The sequence below is a fragment of the Cajanus cajan genome, chromosome 3 (genome assembly GCF_000230855.2).
Source record: "Cajanus cajan strain Asha chromosome 3, NIPB_CcT2T_4, whole genome shotgun sequence".
NCBI classification, from domain to species: domain Eukaryota; kingdom Viridiplantae; phylum Streptophyta; class Magnoliopsida; order Fabales; family Fabaceae; genus Cajanus; species Cajanus cajan.
The window spans coordinates 49,726,545-49,749,633 of record NC_138519.1 but is presented as its reverse complement, the minus strand read 5'-3'; the positions used below and the strand labels follow the sequence as shown (position 1 = coordinate 49,749,633).

Below are 23,089 nucleotides of genomic sequence, written 5' to 3'. Positions count from 1 at the left end.
AGGCTCGCCGAAATAATACTCCCTCATCAGAATAACTGAGCCTGGAGAGGCTTGCCAAAATAATACTCTCAGAATAATTGAGCCTGGAGAGGCTTGCCGAAATAATACTCTCTCAGAATAATTGAGCCTGGAGAGGCTTGCCGAAATAATACTCTCGCAGAATAACTGAGCCTGGAGAGGCTTGCCGAAATAATACTCTCATCAGAATAATTGAGCCTGGAGAGGCTCGCAGAAATAATACTCCCCAGAGAAACCCCAACTCAAGCTCACGGAACAAATCCCCAGCGAGAGCTATCAAAGCAAGATCGACAAAATTCCCAATGGAAGCACGATCACCCAAGCAGTATATCTAGTCAAAGGACTTAAAACTTCCTCAGTGGAAGATAGCTCTCCAACTCAGGCGTTGAGTGAGTCTAAGCCTGTAGAGGCTTCCTAAATAATACTCTGGGATACATAAGATCCCCAAATCCCCAGTCGCCTACTCAAGAGGCATTCCTACAAAAAGGAAAAAAATCAAAAGATCAATAATCATTCCCCAAATGGAATCTGGCTCTTGGCCAAACATCAAGCGTCAAGATGATCTGCCTAACAGAAGAGGCTAATCACAATCAATGACAAAATCCCCCAGCGGATAATAGCCTACACAGAGGCTACAAAATCAGAAAATCAAAGAGAGACACCCGAATAAGGATAACCGGGATACTCCACCAACGTCAAAGGACGTCAGCCAAACATAAGGCATCGCTCAATTCAAGAAGAGCATCTGTGTCTACACCCCAAGGAGTCAGAAATTCCCCATGGGTACCAACTATGCAAATGCAAGTTGGGGCACAAGAACCTATGAATGACTGCACATCCCCTAGACGGATCCCTGCGTTATCCAGCCCTCAGTGGCACAAAATCAGAAAAACGTCGAAGCAGCATAGTGGACTGTGGAGACAAAAAAATCATCTCAGATCCCTGGAGAGGGTAAACTCGCATTGCCGAAGTGATCAGAAGACACGGACGCAGACCCTGGAGAGGGCAAACTCAGTTGCCTAGGTCGTCAGAGACAAAGCAAAGTCTGGAGAGACGGTACTCAAAGAAAGTCTGGAGAGACGGTACTCAAACAAAGTCTGGAGAGACGGTACTCAAAGTCTGGAGAGACGGTACTCAAAGAAAGTCTGGAGAGACGATACTCAAACAAAGTCTGGAGAGACGGTACTCAAAGAAAGTCTGGAGAGACGGTACTCAAACAAAGTCTGGAGAGACGGTACTCAAACAAATTCTGGAGAGACGGTACTCAAAGAAAGTCTGGAGAGACGGTACTCAAAGAAAGTCTGGAGAGACGGTACTCAAAGAAAGTCTGGAGAGACGGTACTCAAACAAAGTCTGGAGAGACGGTACTCAAACAAAGTCTGGAGAGACGGTACTCAAACAAAGTCTGGAGAGACGGTACTCAAAGAAAGTCTGGAGAGACGGTACTCAAAGAAAGTCTAGAGAGACGGTACTCAAAGAAAGTCTGGAGAGACGGTACTCAAGGTCTGGAGAGACAGTACTCAAAGTCTGGAGAGACGGTACTCAAGGTCTGGAGAGACAGTACTCAACCATCAGCGTCGTCAGAGGCACGTTGGTGTTCAACTTCCAGCTCGGGCGTCGAGTGAAGTTGACCCTGGAGAGGGTAAACTTAGCTACCGAGGTTGTTAGAAGCGCCGAGGTATGCAACAACCTGGAGAGGCTACTCAACAATTTTCCACCGGAAGACGCTACAAGTCAGAAGGTTGGCACATCACCCGGACAATTGGGTCAACTCCTTTACTTGTCAGCCGGTACACCAAAAGGCCGTCCGACTAAGTAAAGGGGGGGCAGCTGTAGACCCCTAAAATTGTCCGGGTCGGAAATAAAGCTTGAAGACTCTCGAAGACTGAAGGAAGATAAGCCAGAAGGACTTCCAGAAAGCCCAAGGAGGGTTCTCTATAGGTCTAGAGGTCTTAAGATAGCTAAAATAAGAAAAGTGGGAGGAATGAAGCCCAATACGGCCGTATTGAACATTTTAAACTACAATACGGCCGCACTGAACTCAATACGGCCGTATTGAAGTTTCTGAACTTCAATACGGCCGCACTGAACTCAATACGGCTGCACTGAACTTCAATACGGCTGCACTGAACTTCAATACGGCCGTATTGAGGTTTTTTGAACTTCAATACGGCCGTATTGAATTCAATACGGCCGTATTGTAGTTCAAAACTTCAATACGGACCGTATTGACCCCCAGAGACCGTATTGAGCCTCATCCCTATAAATATGACGTCAATGGGACGTCATTCTACACTTTCACACGGAGTTTTAACCCTCTTCTTGAGTATTCTGGGTTTTTTTGAGCAGTGCTCTGCCTAGAAATCATTCGGAGAGTTGATCCGACGAAGTTCTTGAGTCACGAGCCATTTGCTTGAGTCTCGAACCTAGTCGAAGGGAAATCCTCCGGATTTCCATAGTTAAAATTTTATAGGAGGGAGCGAGCGGTCTTGTAGAGGGAGGGAACGCCAAAACGCTTCCCAATTTCTGTCAAGATATATAAGAAAGCACGCTTCAAATGTTTATATCTTTAAAGTCCCTTCTTTTACCGTTTTCTGTGTGTACATATTTAAACTGTCATCATGTAGATAGTTAATTTATAATTGCTTAGAATAAATAGGGGTAATTTAGTAATTTTGCACTATTATTTTTAAATAATCTGTCATAGGGAACCCGAAAGGGGCGCTGTGGGGTGCTAACACCTTCCCCACGCGTAACCGACTCCCTTACCCGACTCTGGTTGTCATGGCCGAAGTCGATTTTTGAATCGATTGCCTTAAACTTCTTTTTCCAATGTTTTGAGTAAAACATTGGTGGCGACTCCACGAACCCTTCCTTTTTATGAAAACCGCTAATCCATGGAGGGTCCCGCTTGGGATTAACATGGATTGGTGAGCCTTTTAATAAAATTGCTCGTTTGACAAGGTCTCAGTTTGAGAATAAGTCATTCTAGCAATCCATATTTTTTAACAAATAAAAGAGTCCAACCATCCTTTCGCGAATGCTGAAAGCCCGTTTCGGGCCGGTGGCGACAATGATGTCCGAGAAGAGTGTTGTCGTGTTCCCTATCATCTTGTCATAATAGGGACCGGTCAACGAGTTTATGAATAGGGACACTGTCTCCTTATCCGACAGCGGGGGCTCTATTTGTGCCGCCAACTCCCTCCATCGTTGGGCGTACGCCTTGAAGGATTCATCATTTGTCTTACTCAAGGCTTGAAGATCGGACCTATCGGGTGTTAGGTCGATGTTATATTTATAGCGCTTGAGAAAGGCGTCGGCCAACTGCCTCGATGTGCACACTTGACTTCCATCCAGCTGCATATACCAATTGAGTGCAGTGTCAGCCAAGCTCTCTTGGAAGCAATGGATCAAGAGCTTTTCATTGGTAGCATATGCAGCCATTTTTCGGCAATACATGGTGAGATGACTTTTGGGGCAAGTCGATCCCACATATTTTGGGAAATCGGGAACTTTGAATTTGGGAGGGAATTGGATGTCCCTCACTAAGCACATGTCGGCGGCATCTTTAATATCAAAATCATGCCCCTCCATAGCCCTCAGCCGGTCTTCTAGAGCGCGGAATTGGTCTTTTGAAATTTCAGGCTCTCTAATCGTAATCCCCGCCCCAAGGGGTACAGCTCGCGGAGGGTCTTGTTCTTCCTCATGATCCTCCTCATGATGGGACTCATGGTCACTGTGGTGAGCCCCATTCATGTTTTGATGACGCATGAGTTCCATCATTTGCGCCATTTGTTCTTTGAGCTGTGAGAGCTCGGCTGTAAGCTTCTTATTTTGGTCCTCCAGCGCTTCCATCTTCTTGATTTTCTGCGCGCGTGTGAGGACAGAGAGATGACCAGCCACTTTCTAAAAATGAATATTTAATCTAATTAATTTATGGAATGAATACGCTCTTGACATGAGCTTGATAACCCTCCATTTTTAAGGCGCTGCCTTTTTAAAACAGAGTATTACTACCCTCCTTGACTTATGATCTCTCCTCAACGGAGAATCTCGATAATTATGGGTCTCTTTTACTCATGTCAAGAGGTATTGGTGAACCTAAAATGCATGGTTTATGAGGATGCATGATGTCTTATTGGTAATGATGCACATGCTCCTCACTTTTATTATATTTTCGCACATGGTCTTTCCTCTCATGTCATGGTTTTTTTCATGCATGGGGATTTATTCTTAGACCTTATCACGAGGTTATTTATTAATGCACAAACAATTGCACATAAGCATTTACACAAACAATTCACTCATCCACGAACAGTCACGAGCGAATCACGAGGTAGGGGTTTCCTGCAGAAAGGTGCATATTCAAGGTGGTTCTAACTGTTCTCACCGGTCTGAGGCCCCCAAGGTGCCCCCATTATAGGGACCCAATTCCTCTCGTCGTAAGTCGATGGAAAGCTCCAACGCACTGTCGGACTCGAGTTCATGGTTATCACCTTGAGTGATGCTTTCCGACAACGGTCTACGGGCACCTATAGACCCATTCGACAACCGGCCGTACTAACATCCACTCCCTATGGCTTACCACTCATGCCCCCGGGTATAGAGGGAACTGTTGTGTGCAAAGGTTTGTGTGCAGTTTTTATTTCAAACATTTGCGAAAATTTAAACATACAACAGTTATTAAAGCCATATAAATAAAGCATGTTATCATACAAACAAGGGGTAATAAAGTAATTTTAACTATTATTTGTTAAAAATAATCTGTCACTAAATGGAACTGACTCTCGAGGCTTCCCCAGTGGAGTCGCCATCTGTCGCCACCGGCCCGAAACGGGCTTTCGGCATTCGCGAAGGATGGTTGGACTCTTTTATTTGTTTAAAAATATGGATTGCTAGAATGACTTATTCTCAAACTGAGACCTTGTCAAACGAGCAATTTTATTAAAAGGCTCACCAATCCATGTTAATCCCAAGCGGGACCCTCCATGGATTAGCGGTTTTCATAAAAAGGAAGGGTTCATGGAGTCGCCACCAATGTTTTACTCAAAACATTGGAAAAAGAAGTTTAAGGCAATCGATTCAAAAATCGACTTAGGCCATGACAACCAGAGTCGGGTAAGGGAGTCGGTTACGCGTGGGGAAGGTGTTAGCACCCCACAGCGCCCCTTTTGGGTTCCCTATGACAGATTATTTCTAAAAATAATAGTGCGAAATTACTAAATTACCCCTATTTATTCTAAACAATTATAACTTAACTATCTACATGATGACAGTTAAATATACACACAGAAAGCAGTAAAAGGAAGGTCTTAAGAAGAAACCTTTGAAGCGTGCTTTTATATTCAAGTAAAACTGGGAAGCTTTTTGGCGTTCCCTCGCTCTACAAGCCCGCTCGCTCCCTCCTAGAAAATTTTAACTATGGAAATCCGGAGGATTTCCCTTCGACTCAGTTCGAGACTCAAGCAAAAAGCTCAGAACTCGAGAACTTTGTCGGATCAACTCTCCGAGTGATTTCTAGGCAGAGCACTGCTCAAAAAAACCCAGAATACTCAAGAAGAGGGTTAAAACTCAGTGTGAAAGTGTAGAATGACGTCCAATTAACGTCATATTTATAGGGATGAGGCGCAATACGGCCTCTGGGGGTCAATACGGTCCGTATTGAAGTTTTGAACTACAATACGGCCGTATTGAATTCAGTACGGCCGTATTGAAGTTCAAAAAACCTCAATACGGCCGTATTGAGTTCAGTGCAGCCGTATTGAAGTTCAGAAACTTCAATACGGCCGTATTGAGTTCAGTGCGGCCGTATTGTAGTTTAAAATGTTCAATACGGCCGTACTGAACTTTTGGGAGGCCGTATTGGGCTTCATTCCCTCCACTTTCTTATTTTGAGCTATTATAAGACCTCTAGACCTACAGAGAATCCTCCTAGGGCCTTCCATGAGTCCTTCTGGCTGACTTTCCTTCAGTCTTCAAGAGTCTTCAAGCTTTATTTCCGACCCAGACAATTTTAGGGGTCTACACCCTGCAACATGAGTAGGAGCCTTGCTGACTACATGGGTCGGCTTGTGCGTCAGTGCATGAGATCGATATGAAGCAGGTCTGGGGGTTGGGACCCTAGTTGTAGTCCAGGATTGGGAGACTGAGTGCTCCCCTTCCTCATTGTGGTTGCTCGTATGAGGAGGATGATCGGAGTGGCGTCGAGGGAGTTGAGCGCGGATTGGCTCGTTCTCGGCACGTAGCGCCGCCAGGTCGGCTTCATTAGCGGTACGCATTGCCGCTAGGTCAGTGTCGTGCTTGGCACGCATGTTTTGTAGGTCGGCGGCGTGTTGCTGCCGCATCTGTTTGACCTGATCGATTAGTCTCCTCAATGCTGCTTCGTTATCCATGGTAGTTGAGTGGTTTGCATCGTCTGTTGTGCGTCTACTATGGCTTCTGGTGAAAACCATAAGCGTGGCCGATAAGAGCTGTCTTGATCGGCCCCACGGTGGGCGCCAAATGTTCTTACTAGAAATCTGCTGTAGAGCTGATCCGCTAGGTAAGATCGGTGAGCCTCCTTTGCTAGTACGCTTGATGCTCCAATATGGGGGTGGTACCTGCAAAAGAGACTCCGATGCTAAAGTTAGTGTTTGTGGGAGTACGAATCTCGTATAAGTAATGCACGTACCTTAGTGTGAATTAGGATTGCTTTGGGCCTTGGGCCTGAGATAAGATATGATAAGATTAGATAGTGGATCTCGCCTGAAGCGAGATCCCTCGAGATCAGTTATGATCTGCTTAAATGCCGAGCTGACGTCGCATAGCGCGTGCCCGACCTCATTTTACGCTGCGATGTCGAGCTCGGAGCTCGGCTTCGCAGCACGGGCAATACATTTTGTAATTAGGAAGATTAGATATTCTCAAACACTAGTGGGAAAAAAAACTTTTAAAGTTGCTTGTTCTTTACTTTTAAAATCAGTTATTTGACCAATTTATTGATTTTAAAAGTGGCAAAAAAAATTTAAATATTAGGTATGTTTTGGAAGCATCCAAAAATAAAACCTATATAAATTAAATAATACCAAACAATTCATGTATGATTTCGTTAATTAATGAGTTTTCAATGGGTTTAACTATCTACATTTTTTATGTTACTTCTCAATGGACCAAATTACCTACAAATGAGAAAAAAATGGTAATGTCAACCATATATACATATATGTGTGTGACAGAGAAGGAATCTATTTATCGTAAAAGTAAGTTTACTTACACTTACTCCCTTCAATAACTCATGTTCTATATCAAATTTCAACGATTCAACCATTAAAATTAAAGTTCTTAATGCTTAGATCAAGTCTGTAAATTTTTTAAAAATTTGAAAATCATTTGATACTTTGTTTCATTAATTCAAATTAACGGGTAGATATAAAAGTATTTTATACATTAATTTGAATTAATGAAATAAAGTATTAAATAATTTTTTAATTTTTTAAAATTTGCAGAATTGATTTATGCATTAAGAACTTTAAATTTAATGATTGGATCCTTGAAATTTGATGTAGAACATGAGTTATTGAATAGAGTAAGTTTAAGTAGACTTACTCCTAGAATAAATAGATCCATTCTTTCTATATATATATAATCAAAATAATTTTAAATACATAAGTGCGAATATAATAAGTTGGGTAAGATGTAAAATAATAATATACATGTGAAAGTGAGAAAAATAAGGTTTGTATATATAATAAGGTGTAAATGTATGAATTAGAAATGTATTATTAGTTGAAATATAAAAGATGAAGAAGTGAGTAAAGGATAAGCAGCCAAGTTTATTTCTACATACGGATACAAAGCATTTGGGCCATATGTTTGTAATAGGAAGACTTAATAGGAAAACATATATTTATGGCCAGATCATCATCGGGTACATGAGCCAAGTTTATTTGTACGTACGGATACAAAGGGTTTGGGCCATATGTTTGTAATAGGAAGACTTAATAGGCAAACTTATATATTTATGGCCAGATCATCATCGGGTACATGAATTTGATAGAATGGCTTGAGGGTGAGCTATGTCCAACATTGCTAAAATGTTTATTTTAAATATATATCTGGCTTAAGGCTTTAATAAATTTTTGCTTTTGCTTTTATAAAAATTCATATTTCAACCTTTATTTCCATAATTAATGTGATTGATCAAGAATTGTTATTGTTTTTGTTCCGGCCAAGGGGTGTGCTAGGGTTTCGTCCTAGGTTGAACCTCAAAGCCAGAGCATTCAAAGGTGTGATCTGCCTTCTCAACTCTAGGGTTTTTGGCTTTATAGTTTCTTGCTTACGGGCCTCCTAGGCCCCGAGAATGTAGGGATTTCTTCAACCGTCTAATCTAGAGAATATTTTGTCATTAAAGATGAGATTTTGTCCCTGATATCGGATCAGTATCTATGTGAGAGGGTCAGATCAGATTTTGGCCGAGTTGGAGCACACAAGTCGGATTCTGACCGAGTGCACCCATGTAGAGGGGTCAGATCAGATTCTGACCAGGAATGAGCCTATTCGGGTAAGGACCGATTAGCACATAATGAGGTCGACCGAGGTCATACTCAGCCTTTCTCAGGTAAAAGTCGGGTCGGATTCCGACCAGGACGGTCCACATGCCCTTCAGCCCTGAGCTTATAAGGCGAAAAGGCTAAAGCGCCTACTCCTATGAAGTATCTCGGGAGACGACCGAGACTCGTGTTGGACATGTTCCGACCAGGACGGTCCATATGCCCTTTAGCCCTGAGCCTATAAGGCGAAAGGGCTAAGACACCTACTCCTACGAAATCTGATCTGACCCCTCTACATGGGTGCACTCGGTCAGAATCTGACTTGTGTGCTCCAACTCGGCCAACATCCGATCTGACCCTCTCACATAGATACTGATCCGATATCAGGGACAAAATCTCATCTTTAATGACAAAATATTCTCTAGATTAGACGGTTGAAGAAATCCCTACATTCTCGGGGCCTAGGAGGCCCATAAGGAAGAAACTATAAATCCAAAAACCCTAGAGTTGAGAAGGCAGATCACACCTTTGAATACTCTGGCTTTGAGGTTCAACCTAGGACGAAACCCTAGCACACCCCTTGGCCGGAACATTTTGGCGCCCACCATGGGGCTATGGTGAAACTTTTCCTACGCCCTAAGTCATACAGAGAGACCTACACTTTACCATGGCGAGAGGCGGCAACAACAACAACCACTCACAACCCCCTACCATGGAGGAGATGATGGCCATGATCAATGGCTTAAGGGAGGATAACGCGCGGTCCAGGGAGAGAGAGGAGGCCATTCAGCGCGAGAACGAAGAGATTAGGAGGAGAGCGGACGAGCTACAAGCCAGAATGGCGGCTAGTACCAGGACTGTGGAGGAGGACGTCATGCTGGAGGTCCCTAGAGACTTTCGACCGTTCTCGGAAGCCATAGAGGCCGAAATGATCCCTAGGGATCATCGGATACCACAGGTCGAACCTTTCGATGGAACGCAGGACCCCAGTCAGCATTTGACGGACTTCCGGGCTCAAATGTTGATCTGTGGAGGGAGCATGGAAGTCCGCTGCAAGTTGTTCATGGGCACACTCAAGAAGGCGGCGCTCGACTGGTTTAGCGGTCTTTCAGATCGGTCGATCACCGACTTTGATGTCTTTAGCCGACTCTTCATGGTGCAGTTCGCCGCTAACAAAAAGAAGCCGCCGATCACGTCGAATTTGTTCGACCTCAAACAACAACGCGAGGAGTCTCTGAAAGATTTCCTACAAAGGTTCAACGAGGTCGCCTTGAGGATAGCGTCGCTGGACGAGAGGATGGCGGTCATCGCATTTCAGAAAGGTTTGAGGTCTAGAGCCTTCGACATCGCGCTCGAAAGGGCGAACTGTCAAACGATGTCGGAGGTGAGGGATTTCGCCTTGAGCCACATCAAGACGGAGGAGAACCAGATTATTAAAAGGGCAGCTAAGAACCCAGAAGCAGGGGGTAGCAATAAGGAGGGAAATAAGCATCTTCAACCACAATCAGACTAGAGTAAACGACGTGACCGATACAACGTGAAGAAGGGCAATTACAGGCAGGCCGATCACGACGGTCGGTCAAGGGGCGAGTGGACGCGCAGCAATGAAGAAGAGAAGTTTACTCCACTCACTGTTCCCAGGCGACAGATACTCCACGATGTCAACAGCGCATCATTGTTCGAGTTTCTGGCGGCGACGGAGCGTCAGTTGGGGCCCTTCAAAACCGATTGGTGTGAGTTCCATAGGGCTCACGGGCACTCCACTGAAAATTGCTTCGTCTTAGGGAGGCAGATTGAGCGCTTGATCAAGGAGGGACGACTGAAGGAATTTGTGGCGAGAAAGCAAGAAGGAAGTTCGTCGGATAGGCGATCCAGGCGCATGCAGGATGACACCAGGAGGGATAGGCGTAGGGAGAGAACTCCCCCCAGAGACACACCAGCAAAGGTGTCAGAAACCCATCAGCAGCCCATCCACGGGGATTTCAATACCATAGCAGGGGGCATTGCCAGCGGGGGACCTACCTCTGCTGCCCGAAAGAGGTACTCTCGGTCGGTACTAACAGTATCGGAATTCAGGCGACCACCTCAGCCTGAGATTTCGTTCTCAAAGTCGGATTACGAAGGAGTAGCTCCTCATGAGGACGACCCCGTCGTCGTATCGGCGATTGTCATGGGGTACATTGTGAAGCGTGTGTTGGTCGACCAAGGAAGTTCCGCAAATATTTTATTCTGGGAAACTTTTGAGGGGATGAAAATACCTAACGACCGACTAATTCCTTATGCAGGGACTCTAGTGGGTTTTGCAGGAGACCAGGTCATAACAAGGGGATATGCCGATCTGGAGACGACCTTCGGCCAGGGTGCTCAGATGAAGACGGTGGTCGTTCGGTATTTGGTGGTTAATGCTCAGTCATCGTACAACATATTGATCGGCAGACCGACCCTGAACAAGCTAGGAGCGGTAGTGTCTACTTCCCATCTGAAGGTGATGGAGCTAAGTTGAAGAAGATTGATGAACTTCAACTCCTCCATGCTTGGACCAAATGTTCTTGAGTTTAATCCCTTGGTGAAACTTGAATCTCCATGAAAGAAGCTTCCATGGAGGAGAAGCCTTGAAGAGGAGGTTCGGCCACTTCCTAAAACTTGTTAAGGAAGATTGTTGAACCAAGGCAAAGTTGAAGAACTTTGCTAGAAACCTTAGAGTGTAGGTGCTCACGGTTTTGGTGACTCTTGTTTGAGAGAGAAAATTCAGATTTTATTTCTCATATTTGACAAAAGTGAGTACAAGTGTAGGAAAATCAAATATATAGGGTAAGGTAGCTTGTAGGAGAAGCTAACCTTAACCATGGTTCACTAGGAACCATGGTAGGGTTATCTTAAACTCCCACGGTTTAGCTAGCTTCTAGGAGAAGCTAACCTTGACCATGGTTCACTTAGGAACCATGGTAAGGTAAGCTAACCTTGCTTGAGTTTAGAAGCTTGCAAGACAAGCTTCAAACTCAAGAAGGAATGCTTGAGAAATTCGGCCAAGGAGAAGGAACAAGCTAGGCGGCCCATGGTTCAAAATGCTCCTTGAATTAATTTGAAAATCTTTGATTTGGTTTAGTTAGGTTCATCATTTGATGATGAAACCTAGCTAAATCAAATCTATGAAAAATTAGGAGCAAAATGAGTCCAATATGTAAAATTTTGCCTAGGCCCAACTCAGGCCCAATTTCTTAGCACACCCTCAAGCATTGCTAAATGTCACCCCCTTTTCCCTACTGAAAAAATACAAAATGAAAGTATCAACTAGGGAGGTTAAATGGAGCTAAACTCTCCAAGTAGCCTACCTTAAAAACAATATACAATCACTAGGAAAAAGCAAGTAAAGTGCCTCACAAATACAAAGGGAAAATAACCTATACAAAATACTATGCATAAACTGTACAATATAAACAAATAGAACTAAGGCCTTCTCTTCATGATAGAGCATTCCAAGTGAAGATTACCTTGGGCTTGACAAGCCCATTAGTCTTCTCAATATCCAGCTCTTCCTGTATCCTCCTAGCCATAGCTCTGGTCAGTGGGCCCTTGGCCCATGGTCTATCAGAAGGTAAAGTACCCGTTGCCGAGCGGTGCTGTGGGGACTCTCAGAGTGGACCAGGAGGTTGCTCGGAAGTGCTACGGTGATAGTTTAAAGGCACGAAGGCGACTGTATACCGCGCAGGTCGAGCAGGAGGTCCATTCCATCGATCTAGACCCTAGAGTGAGCCATTTTGATCGCCGACCAGCCCCTGCTGAGGACATTAAGGAGGTGACGTTGGCGGAAGAAAAGAAAGTGAAGGTCGATACGTCCCTGAGCCAGGAGGACGCAGAGAAATTGGTTGAAGTATTGAAAGCGAACATGTCGGCATTCACGTGGCACGTCAAAGATATGCCAGGAGTGGACCCCGATTTCATGTGCCACAAGCTAGCCATTGATCCACGTGCGAAGCCAGTTATCCAGAAGAGGAGGAAGTGTGGCGAGGACAAGCGTAAAGCCATTGCTGAAGAGACCGACAAGTTACTGACGGCGGGGTTCATACGAGAAATACAATACCCGACCTGGCTTGCAAATGTCGTGATGGTACGTAAAAGCAGTGGAAAGTGGAGAATGTGCACAGATTTCACTGACTTAAATAAGGCATGCCCGAAGGATTCGTACCCCCTGCCGAATATAGACTGCCTCGTTGATGGTGCGTCTGGGTACGAGCTGCTAAGTTTCATGGACGCGTATTCCGGTTATAATCAGATCCGAATGCACCCAGCCGACGAGGATAAAACCGCGTTCATCGCCGACCAGAACAACTATTGCTACAAGGTAATGCCTTTTGGTTTGAAGAATGCAGGTGCAACGTATCAGCGTCTGATGGACAAGGTGTTGGTGGACCAGCTGGGTAGGAATGTGGAGGCTTACGTAGACGACATGGTGGTAAAGTCAATGTGTTTGGATTGGCATTTAGACGACTTGAAGGAACTATTTGAAACCATAGGAAAATACCAGCTCAAGTTGAACCCCGAGAAATGTTCTTTTGGAGTCCAAGCGGGAAAATTCCTCGGTTTCTTGCTGACTCATCGCGGCATCGAGGAAAATCCTGAGAAGTGCTTGGCGATCATCAACATGAGGAGTCCTTCCATGGTGAAGGAGGTGCAGTAGCTCACGGGAAGGATGGCTTCATTATCTCGTTTCCTGTCCAAGTTAGCCTACAAGGCGTTGCCGCTTTTCCAATGCCTAAAGAAGAACGATCGATTCGCCTGGACAAACGAGTGCGAGGAAGCCTTCACAGAACTCAAGAAATCGCTAGCATCGCCGCCGATCCTGACAAAAACCGCGGTTGAATCTTCCCATATTGATTTACATATCGGCATCCGATTGAGCAGTCAGTGCAGTGCTGGTCCAAGAGCAAGAAGGCACCCAAGTTCCGGTATACTTCGTGAGTCGGGTCCTACAAGGCACCAAAATAAGGTATCAGAAGATCGAGAAATTGGCTCTTGCAATACTGGTTACAGCGCGGAAGTTAAGACACTATTTCCAGAGTTATGAAGTGATATTCCGTACTGACCATCCGATTAGACAAGTACTACAAAAGCCCGACCTGGCAGGAAGAATGATGAAGTGGTCTATAGAGCTATCAGAGTATTCCATCAAGTATGAGCCGAGAGGAGCAATCAAAGCTCAAGCACTAGCCGACTTCGTGATGGAGTTGACCGCGCCCGCCGATGAGGGTGAGTTTGGAGAGACGCAGTGGACCTTGTCAGTAGATGGAGCATCGAACCTTGGGGGAAGTGGAGCAGGGATCGTCTTGGAAGGACCAAGAGGAATTTTGTTGGAACAGTCGTTGCGCTTCGAATTCCGAGCAAGCAATAACCAGGCCGAATATGAGGCGTTGTTGGCCGGCATGGCATTGGCGAAGGAGATGGGGGCGGCGAGTTTGTCAGCACGAAGCGACTCTCAATTGATCACGGGGCAGGTAGCAGGCACTTTCCAAGCAAAGGACCCTCAACTGGCTAAGTACTTGGAAAAAGTTAAGCTTCTATCGGAGAATTTCCGAGAATTCACGCTTAACCACATACCGCGAGAGCAAAACTCGAGGGCCGATCTGCCCTCCAAGCTTGCCAACACAAAGAAGCCGGGAACCACTCGGTCGGTCATCCAAGAGACCTTAGCGCAGCCAAGTATTAACGAGCCACAGGGGAGTGTTCTTTTCATCCAAGATGAGCTCGACTCATGGATGGGACCGTACATTGCATACTTGACTCGGGGGGAATTGCCAGAGGACAAGAAGGAGGCCTCATTGATACAGAGGGAGTCAGCCAGATTCGTGGTCATCAATGAAAGATTGTATCGAAGAGGTTTCAGCTCTCCCCTTCTAAGGTGCTTGACCGCTTCACAAGCGCAAAGAGTGATGGACGAGGTACATAGTGGAATGTGTGGGAGTCACATCGGAGGACGAGCCCTGGTGTACAAAGTGGCGAGAGCAGGCTACTTTTGGCCGAGTCTGAGAAACGACTGCGTCAATTGGGTTCAAAAATGTGATGGATGTCAAAGGCATGCAACTTTGCACCACTCCCTAGCCGAACGACTCCACTCGATTTTATCTCCTTGGCCATTTAACAAGTGGGGTATTGACATTCTCGGTCCGTTTTCGATAGCTGTGAGACAGTTAAAATTCTTGATAGTGGCTGTAGACTATTTCAGCAAATGGATTGAAGCGGAGCCTGTGGCGACCATCTCGACGGAGAAGGTAAAGACGTTCTTATGGAAGAACGTAGTATGTAGATACGGTGTTTCCCAGGTGCTCGTATCGGATAACGGGACATAATTCGCGAGTGCGAGAGTCCGCGAATTATGCTGGGGGATCGGCATCCGAATGACGTTCACCTCCGTCGAACATCCCCAATCCAACGGCCAGGCGGAGTCGGCCAACAAGATAATTCTCTCAGGGTTAAAGAAGCGTGTCCAAGACTCAGGCGCTTCATGGGTGGAGGAGCTTCCTCGGGTACTATGGTCATATCACACAACAGTGCATTCATCGACTTGAGACACTCCATCAACTTAGTGTACGGAACGGACGCTATGATACCGATTGAAATCGCGGAACCCTCAGTACGTACCACAACTTTTTCTGAAGAGGAATTCGACCAGGCAAGGCGAGTTGACTTGGACTTGATCGCCGAAACAAGAGAAAGTGCAAGGATAAACCAAGTGGCAGCCCATAAAAGAGCAGCTTTCAAGTACAAAACAAAGTTCATTTCGAGAGACTTCGTTGTGGGAGACCTCGTTTTGAAGCGTGCTCAGCTAACACAAATGAGGAACAAGTTTTCACCTAAGTGGGTCGGCCCTTACAAAATTGATGACGTGGTCGGCAAAGGAGCTTACCGATTGAGGACCTTGGATGGAGGGATGATACCGAGGACATGGAACGCGGCGAATTTGCGTTTCTACTATAACTAGTCTCTTTATTCACTTGTATTTAGTAGGTGCACTCTTTTCCTAACTCAGTATTTTGTCCCCGTAAAAATATGAGGGGTTTTTGATGAGAAGGTTTTTAACGAGGCACCACCTATTCAATTATAAGAAATAATATCATCTCATTGTTTCTTTTCATGACTCCTAACATGTGTTATTTTAAAGGCACAAAACTCGTGATTGTCGGCAAAAGTCCGACTGGGCGAGTATAAATAACTCGAAGACAAAACTCGTGATTGTCCGCAAAAAACCGACTGGGCGAGTATAAATAACTCAAAGACAAAACTCGTGATTGTCGGCAAAAGTCCGACTGGGCGAGTATAAATAACTCGAAGACAAAACTCGTGATTGTCGGCAAAAGTCCGACTGGGTGAGTATAAATAACTCGAAGACAAAACTCGTGATTGTCGGCAAAAGTCCGACTAGGCGAGTATAAATAACTCGAAGGCAAAACTCATGATTGATCGGTAAAAATCCGACTGGGCGAGTATAAATAACTCGAAGACAAAACTCGTGATTGTCGGCAAAAGTCCGACTGGGCGAGTATAAATAACTCGAAGACAAAACTCGTGATTGTCGGCAAAAGTCCGACTAGGCGAGTATAAATAACTCGAAGACAAAACTCGTGATTGTCGGCAAAAGTCCGACTGGGCGAGTATAAATAACTCGAAGACAAAACTTGTGATTGTCGGCAAAAGTCCGACTGGGCGAGTATAAATAACTCGAAGGCAAAACTCGTGATTGTCGGCAAAAGTCCGACTGGGCGAGTATAAATAACTCGAAGACAAAACTCGTGATTGTCGGCAAAAGTTCGACTGGGCGAGTATAAATAACTCGAAGACAAAACTCGTGATTGTCGGCAAAAGTCCGACTGGGCGAGTATAAATAACTCGAAGGCAAAACTCGTGATTGATCGGTAAAAATCCGATTGGGCTAGTATAAATAACTCGAAGACAAAACTCGTGATTGTCGGCAAAAGTCCGAATGGGCGAGTATAAATAACTCGAAGACAAAACTCGTGATTGTCGGCAAAAGTCCGACTGGGCGAGTATAAATAACTCGAAGGCAAAACTCATGATTGATCGGTAAAAATCCGACTGGGCGAGTATAAATAATCGAAGACAAAACTCGTGATTATCGGCAAAAGTCCGACTGGGCGAGTATAAATAACTCGAAGACAAAACTCGTGATTGTCGGCAAAAGTCCGACTGGGCGAGTATAAATAACTCGAAGACAAAACTCGTGATTGTTGGCAAAAGTCCGACTGGGCGAGTATAAATAACTCGAAGACAAAACTCGTGATTGTCGGCAAAAAACCGACTGGGCGAGTATAAATAACTCGAAGACAAATTTGGGCAAAACAACCCACAAAAATTTCGTTGTCAACGTCAAACATGTTCAAACACGATTATATGGTCGAGATTCAATTTTTTAACTTAGACAAATTTGTCGTTGTTCGAGTCGGATTTTGGACGACCAATTACATCAAGATTCAATTTTTTAACTTAGACAAATTTGTCGTTGTTCAAGTCGGATTTTGGACGACCAATTACATCAAGATTCAATTTTTTAACTTAGACAAATTTGTCGTTGTTGAAGTCGGATTTTGGACGACCAATTACATCAACATTCATTTTTAACTTAGACAAATTTGTCATTTTTCGAGTCGGATTTTGGACGACCAATTACATCAAGATTCAATTTTTTAACTTAGACAAATTTGTCGTTGTTCGAGTCGGATTTTGGACGACCAATTACATCAAGATTCAATTTTTTAACTTAGACAAATTTGTCGTTGTTCGAGTCGGATTTTGGACGACCAATTACATCAAGATTCAATTTTTTAACTTACACAAATTTGTCGTTGTTCGAGTCAGATTTTGGACGACCAACTACATCAAGGTTAAATTTTTAACTTAGACAAATTTGTCGTTGTTTGAGTCGGAGTTTGGACGACCAATTACATCAAGATTCAATTTTTTAACTTACACAAATTTGTCGTTGTTCGAGTCGGATTTTGGACGACCAACTACATCAAGGTTAAATTTTTAACTTAGACAAATTTGTCGTTGTTTGAGTCGGAGTTTGGATGACCAATTACATCAAGATTCAATTTTTTAACTTACACAAATTTGTCGCTGTTCGAGTCGGATTTTGGACGACCAACTACATCAAGGTTAAATTTTTAACTTAGACAAATTTTCGTCAAGTTTCGTACGACTTGGTTCCTAAAAATGTTCAACGTAACTTAGAAAAAATTTGATCAACAAGGAAACAAAGCGCACAAGCAGAATTTGGCAAAGGAAACATCAAATTTTTTGAAACACCAAAAGTCAGTCAGTAACACACCTTAAACCGACAAAGTTGGGCCTAGAACATGAAACATTCAAACTTATACAAAAAGCAAGGAAATTACAAGGTAAGCTGCTCAATCGTCCTCGGGGGGGTCTACGAGTTGCCCATCAATGACTTCTTTAAAATAACCTATGCCTTCAAGGTCGAGGTCGGCATACAAAAACTTCACTTGAGCAGCGGCAGCATCGAAGCCCTGTGTGAATTTCTTCAGCGAGTCCATCTTGACGGCCTGAAGATCAGATTGCAAGCTTTCCACCTCCGCTCCCATAGTTGCCACATCACTCTTAAAGACTTGGGCAGCGTCGGCATTTCTGTCTCGCGCAAGGCAAGCCTCCTCGAGATCTTTCTCCATGGCCGCCTTCTCGGCCATCCACGCAGACCGCTCTTCCTCGAAAGCGCGTCGCCCATCTAGCAGCTTGTCCCGTTCGTTGACGACCCACCTTAAATCGGCCTTACCCTTGTTGACATTTTCCTCCAAGGTGCTGATTTTCTTCCCCTGCAACTTAAACTCCCTTGCCATACCACGAATTTTGTCCTCATTAATGAGGGACAAGGCTGAGAGGCGATTCGTTAAAGACTCCACACCTTTGGTGATAGAAAAGGCGCTCATCTTTTCCAAATCACCCTTGTCCCCTTCTAGCAGGTCGGTCTCACGGATGTGGGAGGAATGGTTGAATTTCTCGTCCCAAAAATACGGGACTCTCCCCTGCTCATTCCCATGATCCACGGGCTCCCAGTTGTCGCCTATGCACATGCTAATGGTTCGTTCTACCGATTGAACCTCTAGTTCCTTCTCGGCCTCATCTCCACCAATCTCGGTTTCCAAGTTCACGAGGGTAATAGGCTCCTCGGTCTCTCGACGGCACTTATGGGAGGTCTCGCCGACTACACCCTTCGAGAGTGAGACGACAGCATCTCTCGCCTTCTCACCAACCACAGCAGCTCCGACCTCTTTAGAGGCCTCTTGCAATTTCCAAAGTTTCCTTAATTCCCGATTGCTCAGGCTAGCCATATTCGCTGCATCAAGACACACATTAGTGAAAGATGAACATAAACAGTGGGAGATAAACAATTTATAACATGATCGGCGAGGGACCGAATACCTATATACTCTCAGTTCATTAGGCCTATTTTCTAAGTCGAAGAGTGATGGAACTAGGTAAGGAGATTGATGATTCCTTCACTTGCTCCATGCTTAGGACCTAAATGCACTTGAGGTTGACACTTGAAGATCTCTGAAACTCCATTGAAGAACCTTCAAAGGAGTAGAAGTCTTGCAAGAGGTTCGGTTACTTCTCTTGGATGGAGAAACTTGAAGAACCTAGGCTTAGGTTTGAAGAACTTTGGAGGATTTCTTAGAGTAGAAAGTCCCCACGGTTTTGAGACTCTTGAGTTGAGAGAAAATCTTAAGATTAATTCTCATTTATGTCAAAAGTGATTACAAATGAGGTATTTAGAAATATATAGGGAAAGATAGCTTGTAGGAGAAGCTATCCTTAACCATGGTTCACTAGGAACCATGGTAGAGTTAGCTTTAACTCCTACGGTTTAGGTGGCTTCTAGGAGAAGCTAACCTTGACCATGGTTCACTTAAGAACCATGGTAAGGTTGGCTTAACCTCCCTTGGTTTAGTAGCTTGCAAGGCAAGCTTCAAAAACCAAGAGGAGGGGCTTTAGAAATCCGGCCAAAGGAACACATGTGGGCTAGGTGGCCTTGTTCTCAAAATGCTCCATGAATTAATTTGAAAATCCTTGATTTGGGTTAGCTAGGTTCATCATATGATGATAAGGCCTAGCTAATTCAAATCTATAAAAAATTAGGAGCAAAATGAGTCCAATATGCAAAATTTTGCCTAGGCCCAACTCAGGTTCTAAGCACACTCCCTAGCTTTGCTAAACGTCACCCCCTTTTCCCTACTGAAAAAATACAAAATGAAAGTATCAACTAGGGAGGTTAAATGGAGCTAAACTCTCCAAGTAGCCTACCTTAAAAACAATATACAATCACTAGGAAAAAGCAAGTAAAGTGCCTCACAAATACAAAGGCAAAATAACCTATACAAGAGACTATTTACAAAATATATGAAAAAGGTCTTTAATATCATCCCATTCCTCTTGGTTCTTTCAGTATATCACCTCTTGGATTCCTTGGCCTTGGCCATAGTCTATCATCCCCTCCCTCTTGAAAAGGATTTGACCTCAAATCTCGAGGGTCCTCATGATTATTGGCCATACCTACAAATATATAATAAAATTCATTAGAGGTGATATTTTCAACAAATAAATGTGAAAGGAATATCCTAGAAGGAATACTTTCATGGAACCTAAAGAAATCAATGACACTAGACCTACTAATATAATGAATAGGATCCTCTCCTAAACATAGACTAGGTATATTATTAAATCCTAAAAATGTGCTAAAACTAAAACTATAGCACACTAAAGACTTAATCCTAAAAACTAAAATATCTTGCCTAAAGTACCCTATGTGGTAACCTAGGCATTTCCTAGAAAATAAGGAAAATAATACTAAGAAATTTCCTAAACAATTTTGGATTATATTATTTGTTGGATAGTTATGAAAAGAATTTGTCACAAGGAACCTTGAAGGTTCATATGTTATATCCAACAAATAATATATTCCATAAATTGGGTGCATTATTGACACAACTAAGGTAGGACAAGTCCTACAAAAAGGAAAGCTATCTACCTTGGGCACCACCAAGGAAATAGCATGAGAAGTAGAACTAAATGAAGTCCACTTCTCCTTCACAAAAACTTGAAGTTGAGATTCTTTTTCTTTAAAAATAATGGATTTGTGAATCTCTTCTTCAAGACTAGTGGCAGCGTGAGGGTAAGAGTTAAGGTCTTTATGAATAAAGAGAATAGTTTTCATAGATTCTTTAGTGATAAAGAAATTCTCTTTAGACATAATTCCCTTAGAGAATATTTCTTCCTCTTTACTCTTCCCTACCTTTTCTCTTTTTCTTTTATTTTTCATTTGTTCTTGATCCTCAGCCACTTGTTGAGGTGAAAGAGGATAAAGTACAAATTTCTTTTCCTTGTGAGTGAAGGAAATTTCATTAGTAAGACCATTATGTATAGTTTTCTTTTCAAATTGCCATGGTCTTCTTAACAAAATATGACAAGCTTCCATTGGTACTATATCACATAAAACTTGGTCCTCATACTTCCCAATGGAAAACTTGACCTTCACTTGTTGGTCAACTACTATGTCGCCATCCTTATTAAGCCATTGCAAATGATAAGGTTGAGGATGTGGCATAGTAATTAAACTCATATTTTTAACCAACCTAGTGCTACAACAATTGCACCATGAACCACTATCAACAATGAGAGAACAAGCATTATTTAAAATATTACATCTTGTGTGAAAGATGTTCTCTCTTTGTGATAGGGTACCACTAGGTTGATTATGAAGGATTCTCCTAAGCATTAGGATCTCTCCTTCATAAGGATAAACTGGCTCCACTTTGGTCCTTTGAAGCTTTGTTTCAACCTCACTTTCACTAGAAGAGGAGGTAATAGTCTCTTCTTGACTACTATAAGTGTCATGCCCCCTTAAGATCATGAATTTCTTTGTAGGGCATTGAGAAGCAATGTGGCCTCTCCCTAGACACTTGAAACATTTAATATCACTAGTCTTTGTGCTAGTGTGTGGAGTGTGGGTACCTTTACCCTTCTCTTTGTTCTTATCCTTATTCTTAGCTGATTCCTTGGAGGGTTCTAAAATATTTTTCTTTTCAAAAGATTTTTCGTCCTCCATGTAGTCTTTCTTAAGAGATCTAGAGTGGGAGCCTTCTCTTTTAAAAGAAGATTTTCTCATCATTTGTTGTTCTACCCTTACACAAAGTTGGACTAAATCATTTAAGTCCATGTAGGGTAATAGCTCCACTTGGTCTCTAATCTCTAAGTCAAGACCACTTAGGAATCTAGCTACAGTGGTGGCTTCCTCTTCCCTAATACAAGCCCTCATCATTAAAAGCTCCATTTGTTGCCTATACTGTTCTACAGACAAGTCTCTTTGTTGGAGCCTTTGGAGCTTATTCATAAGCTCCCTCCCATAGTAGGTGGGAATGTGCCTCCTTCTCATTGCACTTTTAAGATCATTCCAATATTGAATTGGAGGATCATTGTGGAGGCGTCTCTCTCTTTCTAGGGCTGTCCACCAATACATGGTATGCCCTTGGAAGCTAAGGGTAGCCAGAGGGACTTTTCTCTCTTCACTCACCCTATGGCAAGCAAAGAGTTGCTCAACCTTCATTTCCCAATCTAAATATGACTCCACATCATCTTTGCCAAAGAATTGTGGGAGGTCAACTTTGACTTCCCTAGGCTTTGTGGTCTTCCTAGGAGTATGTTGGTAGTGATCCCCTTGATTCATGCTTTCATTAGGGGATGTGTATTGGGAATGTGAGCTCCTACTCTTTTTCTTATGTTTCTTCATATCTTCTTTCAATTTTTCCTCTTCTTGTCTTAAAATTCTCAATTCTTCCTCAAGATAAGCAAGTTGTCCTTCTCTTTCAATTCTTTCCTTCTCTCTTTGAATGGACTCTTGCTTTTTCCATAGTTTAAGTGATTTGAGCTCTTTAGTAATGTAAGAAAGACTTTTTGGAGAGCCATCACTTTCACTATGGGAGGAATCTTGAGACATTTTAATTCAAGAGATATTTTTCACACAAAAATAGTTTTTATGAAAATAAAGTTTTGAAGTGCTTTAGATTTGGCACTTGGAGGTCTAAGAGTACAAATTGAACTTTGGAGGGAGGTGAGCTACTAAAGAGCCACTTAATAACCAAGCCTCTTCAAGTAAAAATCTCTAAACCCCCTTGTACTTTTGTCTTGCACAAAACAATTTTCACAAAGAACTTTTCTTAAAGAAAAATAACAAACAAGTGCCTATGTGTACAATTTATAAGATGCTTGAAAACATAAAGAGCAAGAAAACATAAATTGCTTGAAAACTTAAATGACTGAAAACATAAATTGCTTAAAACATAAATTGCTTGAAAACTTAAATGACTGAAAACATAAACTAGGCGTGGTAAGCAATTTAAACCTAAGTGAGAGCTTGAGAGGTACCAAAGACCTTCAAGGACTCTCTCACAAGTGCTAAACGAAATTTACTATGAGAACTCTTACAGATGGAGATATACCAAAGTCACTCCAAGACACTC

General features: G+C 43.3%; 2 protein-coding genes across 2 annotated transcripts; both read left to right on the top strand.

The window, feature by feature from the left end:
• The first annotated feature begins 9,213 nt into the window (after positions 1-9,213).
• LOC109794013 (uncharacterized) lies at positions 9,214-11,049 on the top strand. The gene is made up of 2 exons (XM_083071891.1): positions 9,214-9,930; positions 10,090-11,049. The coding sequence occupies exons 1-2, from the start codon at positions 9,214-9,216 to the stop codon at positions 11,047-11,049; spliced, it is 1,677 nt and encodes a 558-aa protein (XP_082928017.1).
• Positions 11,050-13,675: 2,626 nt separating this feature from the next.
• On the top strand, positions 13,676-14,890 carry LOC109794011 (uncharacterized). Its single transcript, XM_020353484.2, has one exon. It carries the CDS (start codon positions 13,676-13,678, stop codon positions 14,888-14,890), a length of 1,215 nt encoding a protein of 404 aa, XP_020209073.1.
• The last annotated feature ends 8,199 nt before the right edge of the window (positions 14,891-23,089 follow it).